At 46.2% G+C, this 12017-nt stretch overlaps 1 protein-coding gene across 4 annotated transcripts in view; it reads left to right on the top strand.

The window, feature by feature from the left end:
- Positions 1 to 7132, top strand: part of SLC2A9 (solute carrier family 2 member 9) — a 220531-nt gene extending 213399 nt beyond the window's left edge. For all 4 annotated transcript variants that reach the window (XM_090035590.1, XM_090035591.1, XM_090035592.1 and 1 more), the window contains one exon: positions 1365 to 7132. In XM_090035590.1, coding sequence (XP_089891716.1) covers positions 1365 to 1622 — 258 coding nt within the window. In that variant the 3' untranslated portion in view covers positions 1623 to 7132. The remainder of the gene's footprint in view (positions 1 to 1364) is intronic.
- Positions 7133 to 12017: the final 4885 nt, after the last annotated feature.

Raw genomic sequence — 12017 nt, 5'->3', positions numbered from 1 at the left:
CGGTTAAGGAGTAACCAGACACTTGGGAGCCAGTTTGAAATGCCTATGGATAGCAGATATACTGATTGGGATATCTCATTGTTTCTTCAGAAACAATAGATAGCTTGCAGCATCAGGGTTTTAGATTTTTACTTGCTGTGAACAAGCCTCAGCTTAGCATGACTTTTCCAGATCTTATTATATCTTTTAACAGACTTAAATCCTTTGTAAATCCAGATTAGAATTGGTCTGATAAATGCTGAGCTGGGTGTGTGTAAATGCGGGTTGATTAGCATTTGGAGCACGGATTCCCTATCATGCAGTGCTCCCCTGCTTCTCTTATCCCAGAATTCACTGTGGTCTCTGCTTCGAGCATTCTGTTATCCATCTCTCATGTAAATGAATGGTTATCTGGTTCCATCTTGGATGCAAATGAAATTTAGGGCAGTTGTTTCACTCTTGTCACCCTTATCTGGTGGGTTTTAGGTGCATCTCCCACTGCATCTTAATCAGTTTTGTTTGGGGGGGAATTCTTGGTGAGTCAGACAGGCTGCGTCCTGTGCCAGGATTCCCCAAGAACACGGAGCTGAAAGGTAACGGGGGAGGGGAATCGGAGCAACCACCCCAGGCCCCGTGCTTTGGGGGGGCCCGCAGAGCTGGGTGAAGCAGCAGCGGCTCCACGTCCAACTGCTTGCTACCGCACTCCCCCCACCACTGCTGCTGCCAATGGTAGTGGCAGCTTCTTTGGGTCTGGGATCAGAGTGGGGGCAGGGCCCCTCATGGGCTGATTTACCCCAGGTCCCGCACCCTGCTTGAGTTACCTCTGGCTACTAGTAATGTAAACCAACGTTTTCCAACCCAGAGGTTCAAATCCCTAGTTTAGGCACATAAATTAGAACTAGCTTGGTGTTCAGAGGTGCTGACCAATGCCAAGCCATATTTCAATTGTGTGAGTGAGGGAATGGAGCTATGGTTGCATCTTTCTTCCTTCCCCACTTGCTTTGGATTGCCCTAACAGAATCTTGCGTCCATCTTTGTGATTTCCTTGCTTTAAGGCCAACCCAGATGTGAAGGCCCATTGAATGCATGTAGGGGGAACTTCCTTCTATCTTCTCTTTCTAAACTAGTTTAAAAATGAGTCATTACCAGTACTTTTTATGCAACTTCTAAGAGCTAATGGCTTGTGCTCTGACTTGCTATTATTACTGTATGCTGTATTACTGTATTATTACTGTATGCTGTCAGAAATCGCTTCAAGTCTCCCAATAAAAATTCAGTTCCATGCGCTTGCTTTTTTGCCAAATGATTCCTAGACATTTTTTTTTTTTGTTGTTCTTATGATATTTGCCCCTTTAAGACTGATGTCCTTTCTTTTCTGTTCACAGGGTGGCTTGCATACATACTGTTTCCTGGTGTTTGCTGGCATCTGCCTTGCTGGAGCTACTTATCTGTTTTTTGTCCTACCTGAAACAAAAAATAAGACTCTTCATGAAATCAGCCAGGAATTTGCCAAAAGGAATATGGTGACTTTAGAAGATCAGGAAATGGACCAGTATTCAGCAGAAAGGAAATCAAGTGCAGAACAAGACTCTAACTTCTCTCCTACCAAGGACAATGGTGAAACCAAAAACGGACTTGTCTAACATCTGATTGTTGTCTGTGGAGATAGAAAAAAAGCTCCCAGCATGCTCTTTTAGTTTGGAAAATGCTGGATATTTTTAACAGTGAAGCATTTGTGGTGTTAATGCCATTAACCCCCCAGTTCCTGAATTCATTTTTAAGGGTTCAAGGAGGGTGGGTATGGGTGAAATTAATGTCAGCTGAAGAGATTCTAGGAGACAATAAGAAATAAGGGTAGTGACCACTAATGGAAACAGAAGCCAGTTTCCAGGATACCTGTGAAGTGTATATCAGGGGAGAGGGGGAGAGATGGCACAAGACCTGACATTAGCATTGAGAACTTAGACAATCATTTTTTTTTTCATCTTAGTCCCTACTGATGTTTATAAGAACCTCTCCAGTACCCTTTTAAATGACACTACAATTTCCAAAATTTCTCGTGAACTGTCCTTCCTTCATCATTTGAAAACTGACAGATTTGCTATGGGACTTCTCACAATTTCTGAATTGTTATTGCTGCTTTTTAATTTTTTTTAAGAACATCCATGAAACATTACTCTGAAAACAGAAACTCCACCCATGCATGATATGGACTCTGGAGACGGGTACAGAGTAGGAAAAATAATGCTACCTTGGGCCTGTTGGCCCTTTACAGTGAGTAACATTTTAAAAGCAACTACAGCTTATTTGCAAAAGTGACTTAGAAGCCTATATCTCACTGAAAGGCCTTGAAGCCATTTAAGCACCTAATGCCAAAGTTAGGTGCCTCAGTAGAAGGGATTCCTTTTTGGAAATGACAGTTAACCTTCTAAGTCATTTAGGTGCTTCTGAATACTCCAACCAATGCCCACTTAATTCCTTGGTTTTTAATAAACCAAGGATTTTTTAAAACTAAAACAATAGGTTTCTGGGTTTTGGTGTTTATGTTTTCTGATTTTTAGAGTTTTTAAGCAGGTTATAGCTCTTTTTAGTATTTTGTAATTGTTTTCCTTGAATTATCTAGGTACCTAGATACTCTAGTGATAATAAGCACTCTCTTAATAAAGTATATAGTTTTATATTAAAACAATAACCTGGAGTCTTAAGTCATCCTGGAGATGACCCCCTAATAAGCTTGTACATTCTTTGAGTGAGTTCCCTTCATGGCCTATGTTCAATACTGTGGAAGTTGTAAATTTGGGATGTTTATTTGTGAAAAGCCTGTTCTTAGACGCTTGCTTTTGGAAAGACTCACTCAGGTTGGAACTCATATAGATTCATAGATTATAGAGTCGGAAGGAACCCAATGGATCATCGTGTCTGACCCCCTGCCCCTAGCAAGAAGAGGACTGAGGTCAGATGACCCCAGCCAGGTGATTGTCAAGCCTCCTCCTGAAGACTTCCAAGTTAAGTGACAGCACCGCCTCTCGTGGAAGCCCATTCCAGACTCTTGCCACCCTTATTGTAAAACATTTCTTCCTAATGTCTAACCTAAATCTATTCTCCACTGGTTTGCACCCATTATTCCTAGTTACTCCCTGGGGCGCTCTGGAAAACAGTGCATCCCCAATTCCCTCCTGTCCTCCCCTGATAAATTTATAGGTGGCCACAAGGTCTCCACTCAGCCGTCTTTTGTATAAGCTGAAGAGATCCTGATCTCTCAACCTCTCCTTGTAGGGTCTTTCACAGGGACCACTAATCATGCGGGTGGCCCTCCTCTGAACCCTTTCCAGATCCTCCGCGTCCTTCTTGAAGTGCGGTGCCCAAAACTGGATACAGTACTCCAGCTGCGGCCTGACTAGTGCTGCATACAGGGGGAGCATCACCTCCCTTGATCTGTTGGTCATGCATTTGCTAATACACGACAAGGTGCAATTGGCTTTGTTGATGGCCTCAGTTCACTGCCGGCTCATGTTCATCTTGGAGTTAACTATGACTCCAAGATCTCTCTCATCCTCTGAGCTGCTGAGGAGGACATCCCCCAACCTGTAGGTGTGCTGGGGATTCCTCCTTCCTAGGTGGAGTACCTTACATTTATCTTTGTTGAATTACATTCCTATTACATTCTGCCCATTGATCTAACCTGTCCAGGTTGGCCTGTAACTGCTCCCTGCCTTCTGGTGTATTAACTTGGCCCCTTAATGTGGAATCATCTGTGACGAGGGTCATGAACCCTTGTAAAACCCCCATTTCATATGACAGAGCTGGGGCTTCTGTTTGGTGGCTTTTTTTTCCTTTGAGCACAGGATCAGATGCTGTATTAACATAAATGATGAAGTTCCTCAACTACATCCTGTTGGTACTTCATACAGGTAGCATTAGTGCACGCAGGCAGAAGCACTAGCATGGACTGAGCACAGATGTTTTACGATCGTGCCATCAAGCACTTGAAAATTGCTAAAGCAGTGGCGGAAAGCTCTTTAAAAAATAAGCAGTGTTGGAACTTCATAATAATCATAGCACTAGGCTACTGAAACTCATCTATTGTTTTAAAGTGTATACATCTAAAGCAGGATACATCGAAGTTACAAGCCAGAGGGCTCGGGGGGAGTTAATACCACATTTCCTGGGTACACAGCCCTGCTGGGCATGCATTTCAGTAGTAGCTGGACAAGTGACAGCTCCTTTCATCCCAGGGGCTCCCTGAGGAAAACACAGCTCTGTTCAGTTCTGATCTCGCTCAGGGGGAACAAGTGTGTGCCCACAGCATTGCTTTTGTCAATAAATATTTTGACCCAATACGTGTAGAATTTTCTGTATTGTATAATCAGGCTAATACTGGATTCTACAAGCAAAATTAGACAGTAACCACATTTTATTCATGAAGTTCAAATTGTTCTCTTTGAGCCATATTAAAAAGGCAAGCAAAAACCTTCTGGTCTCCATACAGAGCCTGACATCACACACTGATACGTGCCTGAAATAAATGGGGATAATCTCAGTTACACTGTACCACCTACAAAGACAGGCAAAATGTTTCAGGGGTTACGTTGAAAAGTTACCTTTTTAAGTTTCTGGTATCTTTCTTCTGGTGTGTCGAAGCCATTGCTTAATGCACTAGCAGATGGCCCATCACTGATGCCTAAAAATTTAGGGAATAGTTTTATTTTACTGACCCCCCTTAAAGAGAGTAAGTGAGAAAAGCACTGAAAGCTGGGTTAAGTGAGTTGCCTCTACTTAAGGTGCAGAACATCATATTGCAGCAGAAAGTTCCTGTTCTGTTAAAAGCACCTTTCCATCAGCGATGAACACCCATCTTGAAAACATAGATGCTGGTTAACTGCTGTCATTCAAAGCTCAGTGAACTCCCAACAGACAGTGAAGCTGTGTGTTCAGAGCACATCTGGGAAGGCCATGCTCTGCCCTACATCTGCAACGTATGCAAGACCGACATAGCAACGTGCGAGATTGGCATCACAGCACCAGCGAGCCCTCGTGTTGCTGAAACCAGGGGGCAAGGGGATGAGTGGGAAGAGGGCTGCGCTGCCAAGTGATTGCTGGCCATGTTTGGGCATTTTCTGACCCATCTACGTCTCCTGCTCTGAGGCACCCAGTGCTTTCTTTCTCTCCCCCAAGACCCCTGCAGCCAGGGAAGGCCATGCAGCAGGGGCAGGTGCCCGCAGCCCCGGGCCATGCCACTGCTACCTGAGAACTCCCCGTCAATGGCCAGGAAGTCCACTTCCTCCACGGCATCCTACACTTTATTCAGCATGTCGTTAAAGTCTGCAGGAAGACAAGGACCGTGCGCCTGAGCCCCACACCCACCCCGGGAGAAGCCAGCCGGCCAGCACGGAGTGCCCGGCGCCCTCCTGCTTCAGGGCAGAGACATAGGCTGGGGCCCGAGCAAAAGTGGGGAGGGGGGAGAAGGCGAGACACGGGCCCACAACCTTGCCAGGCCCTGTGCCCATGCGCTGCCATCACTCACTGGTTTGGATTACCTCCGTGCCCACAGCCCCTGGGCCCGGCTGCACCTGCAACCAGCTATATGTTTTCAAATATAATGTAAAATATTGCCAGATGATCTCTTTTGTTGACTGTGATTGGATGTTTTCAGCACATCTATCTATGAATGTGATTCACCCAAAAGAGCAATTTCATTGCTGTGTAACAGTCTGACTCTCCATCTCATAAGTTACCTTGCTGTAAACTTACCTCTTTTGAGCAGTTATACCAACATAGTATCTGTGTAAGATAAGCAGATCCACAATGTTGATGCTGCTGGAGAAAAGTGTAATGATTATGTTAATGGATAATTATAAAGAAAAATTAATCATTTTTTTAGGGAAAAACTGAAGATATGTTGTTTTCCTCTAGAAACTACTGCAGACTTTCCTGTGCAATATCTTTGTGTGGCTTTAGTTGCCTATTTCTTGGGGAGTTTTGATATTTGTTGTTGCCCAGGTCCTTCATGTTAAAACCAGCAATAAAACCAGACCTGCTGTTGCTAGCTTTGTCAATTATGATTATAATCCCAGTTCAAGGAGAAAGACTCTTCTATCTGATAAATGGTTACAAGGTCCACTCCACTTATTTTAGAGTAGTGGAATTGGATTCTTAATAGTAATTATAATAACTAATTAAGAATTATTTAGCACTTAGTGCTGTTCATGTTTAATGCACGTTATAGGCATTAATTCTTAATTATGATGACTATTGATACATTAAAAACCACATAAGCCTTCTAATGTTAGTTTTCAGGATCTTTTACATCAAAGTAAAACCCTATAATTGAATACACCCTCTAGCAGTTTCATCTGGAGCTCAGCTATGAAGGTTTCAAAGAGATTGGGAGGATGTTCCCTTCACAACTCAGGGGCTTTTGCATACTCTATGGGGATGCCAAGAGCCATCATTTTATTGGCTCTTCACTAGCCACATCTTAGGTACATATACATATACATACTTGCAGAAAGGGGCACCATAGATCATATCACCACAGAACACAGCTTGCAAAGTCCCCTTGTATCATCCCTACCTCACAATTAATCACATACATTTCACTATAATCTGCTTGGTTTGCAGAGCATGGGCCTGCATTTGAAATGGTGAGAGGTGTTAGTACGCTTCCCTTTAGTACTCTTAGTGATTTGTTCCAAATATTTCTGTAAAAGAATGGTCCAAACTGAAGACAAGATAAGCATCCAAACATGTCCATTCTGATACTTTACTTCCTGTCTCGGGAGTCAGTTGCAATATTTTCAGTCCTAAGTTCTGGAGAATTCTGGGTATAACCAGGATCTGCAGTACCTAAAGAACTTTCTCATTTCTGACCCTACCAAGGATTTTGAATTGTTCTCAGATGTGTCCCAGTGAGTTTTCCTCTTTCCATGCTGCTATAACTTCAATAATTCATGAATTACAATTATCCTGTTTTCTTCTTGAATGTATTAACTTACCTACAGCCAATATACTTGTTAAGAAATGTTTTGGTTGTGTCATGTTCTGTTTCACTAAATTCTGAACTTAGAATGGGGTTTCTCTGAACTATGGTTTTTTGTCTGAATATCAAAAAAGAACTTTATGTGAGTGATTACGCAGTGATTTCCATGCATCAAGATTGCCAAATAAAGTGCAAGAGTTAACCTAGTATCTGTTTAGTGTTTGTTTCATTTTGGACATACTGTGAGAGTTATCCAGATACGAATGTGAAGGCCAGCTACGTAGCTTTCATTTCTCTAACTGTTCCTTGGCTATTTGTGTGACCCATTAAAAACAATTTAGAGTATCTGGTTGGACAAAGTTGAGTATATTAAATGCAATACCTGGTTGGTTTGGAGCTCTTGGGAAAAATATAAATCATGTCTACATTTGTTTGTATTCTGAATAATTTGCTATAATATGCATCTCAAACTACAATAGTGGAAGATTTCAGAAATATTTCTCTCAATAGATATGTTTGGATTAATATAAAACCTCCTACCTGGGGCTTGTCTGAGGCCTCCGCCCAGACAGAGCCCATGGGAGAGCTGGCATCCCCCCACCCTCTGGCCTACGGGGGTTGCCCAGCAAGGCCCAGGGGGGCAGGGATTGGGGACCCACACACCTCTCCTGCAGCACCCGCCTTATGGCCCTGAAGGCATAGGTGAGGGAGCTCCAGGAGGAGGTTAGCAGGCTGAGGGGAGTCAGGGAGGCGGAGGAAGAAATTGACAGCTATTTCTTTTCCCTGCAGGGCCACACACCCAAGTAAGAAGCACCCTGGGAAGTGCCCTCCACTGCAGAGTGGCAGACGGTCACCTCCAGAACCAGGGCTGCTCGTAACACAGCAGTACCAGTTCTTCCAGTCTGGCTGGAGAACAGGTACAAGGCCCTGGTAACACTGGAGGAGAAGGAGGGAGAGGAGGCAACTCCACACTCTCCACACTCTGAACAGGCCGAAGGAGCTAAGCAGTCCCGGAGGAGAAAGCGTCGAGTGATCATCATAGGCGACTCCATCCTGAGAGGTACAGAGGGCCCCATCTGTCGCCAGGACCCCTCGACACACAAGGCCTATCCGGAGCAAAGATTCACGACATGACGGGGATGATCGAGGCTGTGATCCAGGCCACCAGTTACTACCCCATGGTCCTAATCCATGTGGGAACTAATGATGCGGCCAGGAGGAGCCCTGATCACCTGATGGTAGACTACCTTGCTCTGGGGGGCATGCTGAAGGACATAGGTGCACAGGTGATATTCTTTTTTGTTCTACCAGTGAACCGACGTGGAAGACTGCATGAGACATGCATCGCAGAGACCAACTGGCAGCTTCGGGAATGGAGTCTTGAGGCGGACTTTGGCTTCCTTGACAACGAACAACACATCACAATGAGAGACATGCTCGGGTGGGGTGGGCTCCACCTTTTCCCTAAAGGTAAGCGTGTGTTCTCTTCTATGCTGGCAGATCTCCTCCAGCGGGCTTTAAACTAGGCTCGTCAGGGGAAGGGGAAGACGAGGGAGGAGAAAGCCTAGGACCGCTAAACCAAGCAGCACTCACAAGTACAGCCCAGCCTAGACCGAGGAGCAGAACATATACACAGGTAAGCAACAGGGGCCAGGGCAATGCTGTGATTAGGGGGCCAGTGCACACATCCACAGGAGGCCTCAAATGCCTCTACACATCTAGTATGGGAAATAAGCAGGAGGAACTTACCCTCCTGCTAGCTGACACCAACCCAGACATAGTGGGGCTGACTGAAACGTGGTGGGACCCAACGCATGACTGGGCAGTGAATATCAAGGGCTATAGGCTGTACAAGAAGGACAGGACAGGGAGGAAAGGCAGGGGTGTGGTGCTCTACATTAAGGAGGAATACACAGCCTTACCAGGTAGCACAGAGGAGGGGCACATGAAAGTGCTCTGGGTTAGAATACAAGGCAGTCGCGGGGAAAGAGACTTAATGGTGGGGGTCTACTACAGACTACCCAACCAAGGGGAAGAGCTAGACCTGGAATTCTTAAGTCAGCTCATGGAGGTAGGTCAAAGGACGTGGTCATCATGGGGGACCTGAACTTTCCAGACATCTGGGAAGAGCAGTCAGCCAGGTCTGACCACTCACGTAAGTTCCTAGCCCAAATGCAGGACCTCCATCTAACCCAGGGGGTGCACAGCCCCACCAGTGGCCTTGTTGGACCTGGTGCTGGCCACGGCTGATGACCTGGTGAGGGGGCTGCAGGTGCTCGACCGCCTGGGCGACAGCGATCATCGCCTGCTGGAATTCACCATCCAGCGCAAGGTGGCAAAGGCCTGCAGCAAGGCAGCAGCCCTAGATTTCAGAAGGGAGGACTTCAATGAGCTAAGCAGAATAGTCGGGGAAGCACTCATGTCCCTGAGGGAGGGGAGCCAGGTGTCCAAGGAGAGGGTCGCTCCTTAAGGAGACGATCCTCCAAGCCCAAAGGGAGGTAATCCCAACACGGATCAAAGGGAGCAGAAGGGCACAAAAGCCCCCATGGCTCACCAAAAGCATCCAGGAATGTCTCCTAGCTAAAAGGGAGGTGTACACCCAATGGAAGGGAGGGGCCATCACCAGGGAAGATTATACTACGGTTGCTCGGGGATGCAGGGGGGCAGTCAGGAAGGCCAGGGCGGAGATGGAACTGGGACTAGCTTCCCAGATTAAGGACAAGTCCTTTTTTAAATACACAGGGGGCAAAAAGAAGGTACCAGGTAACATGGGGCCCCTGCAAGACATGTTGGGAAATTTGGTTGTCACACCAGACGACAAAGCTAACCTATTTAACGACTTCTTTGCCTCCATTTTCCTGAGCAGGGACCAGATCAGACCCACCTCAGGCCCCAGAGGAGGCGCACCTAGGCCAAGGGTCAGTGAAGATCTAGTTAGGGAACTTCTGGAGGGACTGGATGTATTTAAATCAGCTGATCCAGACGATCTCCACCCCAGAGTGCTGAGGGAATTAGCTAAGGTCATTGCAGGACCCCTGGCATGGCTTTACGAGCACTTGTGGTGCTCTGGTGTGGTGCCAGAAGACTGGAAGAGGGATAATGTGGTTCCTATCTTCAAAAAAGGGAGGAAGGAGGACCCGGGAAACTATAGGCCAGTTAGTCTTAGCTTGATCCTGGGTAAGCTTTTTGAGAGAATTCTTCTGGCACATGACCACAAGGGGCCAGCAGGGGAGATTACGCTTAGGGGAAACCAACATGGGTTCATTAGGGTCCTGTCAGACCAACCTGGTGGCCTTCTATGACCAGGTCACAAAATCCCTAGATGCAGGGGTAGCAGTGGACATACTCTTTCTGGACTTTTGGAAGGCCTTCGACACCCTTCTCATTAAAAAACTGGGGGACTGTGGTGTCGGCATGCACACAGTCAAATGGGTCGCCAACTGGCTGGAGGGCCGCACTCAGAGAGTGGTGGTGGATGGGTCATTTTCGACCTGGAGGGATGTGGGCAGTGGGGTTCCTCAGGGCTCGGTCCTCGGGCCCGCACTGTTCAACATCTTCATCAGTGACTTGGACGAGGGGATAAAAAACACCCTGTTCAAATTTGCTGATGACACTAAGCTGTGGGGGGATGTGGGCATGTTAAAAGAAAGGAATAGGCTGCAATCAGACCTAGACAAGTTACAGGGGTGGGCAGATGAGAGTAGGATGGGATTTAACACCAACAAGTGCAAGGTGATGAACCTGGGGAGGAAGAACCAGCACCTTACCTACAGGCTGGGGAACTCCCTTCTCATCAGTGCAGAGGCAGAAAAGGATCTTGGAGTCGTCATTGATGCCAAGATGAACATGGGCTGGCAGTGTGGGGATGCAGTCAGGAAGGCCAACTGTACCTTGTCATGCATCCACAGATGCATCTCAAGCAGGTCCAGGGAGGTAATCCTCCACCTCTATGCAGCACTGGTCAGGCCGCAGCAGGCGTACTACATCTAGTTCTGTGTGTCACACTTCAAGAGGGATGTGGACAACACGGAGAGGGTCCAGAGGAGGGCCACTCGCATGATCAGGGAGCAGCAAGGCAAGCTAGGATAGGCTACGGGACCTGAACTGGTTCAGTCTCCGTAAAAGAAGGCTGAGGGGGGGATCTAGTGGCCTGTTACAAACTATCAGGGGGTACCAGCAGGCATTGGGGGAGTCCCTGTTTCCCTGAGCACTACCAGGAGTGACTAGAAATAACGGTCACAAGCTGGCAGAGGGTAAATTCAGATTAGACATCAGGAGGCGCTACTTCACTGTCAGGGTGGCTAGGGTCTGGAACCAACTTCCAAGCGAAGTGGTGCTGGCTCCTATCCTGGGGGTCTTTAAGACAAGGCTAGACAATCACCTTGCTGGGGTCATTTGACCCCATTGTTCTTTCCTGCCATGGCAGGGGGTCAGACTTGATGATCTGCTGAGGTCCCTTCCAACCCTACTAACTAACTATGAAACTATGAAAACCTCTATCTATCTATCTATCTATCTATCTATCGGTATCTATATTTAATATAAAACCTATATCTATAAAACCATTGTAGATAAGTACTCAAAATGGACTACTAACTTTAAATTGAATTGGAGTTGTTTCAGCTTTCACCATGCCTGCTACTATCTTTACAAAAACATGTGCTTTTTCATACAGGAAATTGTTTCTCAGCCTGGCTAAATGCCTCAGCACTCTGTGCAGTAGGGAAGAAAACAAATGTGCAGCTTTCACTTCATAGAGACATTTAGATTTAGGTTCTGAACCCTTCTCTAATCTTCTTTGTGAGGAATGCCACAGGACGTTTGAGTATAATTTCAAAGACATTAGTTTTTGAAGTGAAAACAAAGTAAGACTAAGGGAGATGAGTAGATATAGCCAGTAGCAAATTACTGGAGCCTTTCACCCAAGGCTCCGGACAAAGCCCCACAGACATTATTGGGCACAAACCCAAAGGTATGGGTTCAAACTTTGCTCTGGACTTTTGCCAAAGGCTGCTTACAGTTGACTTGCAATTGACTCAGTTGTAAATGGGTACTGGGT

This window comes from Crocodylus siamensis, chromosome 2 (assembly GCF_052110815.1).
Source record: "Crocodylus siamensis isolate JL-2025a chromosome 2, ASM5211081v1, whole genome shotgun sequence".
NCBI classification, from domain to species: Eukaryota; Metazoa; Chordata; order Crocodylia; family Crocodylidae; genus Crocodylus; species Crocodylus siamensis.
The sequence above is the reverse complement of the archived record's forward strand: the minus strand, read 5'-3'. Positions and strand labels throughout refer to the sequence as shown.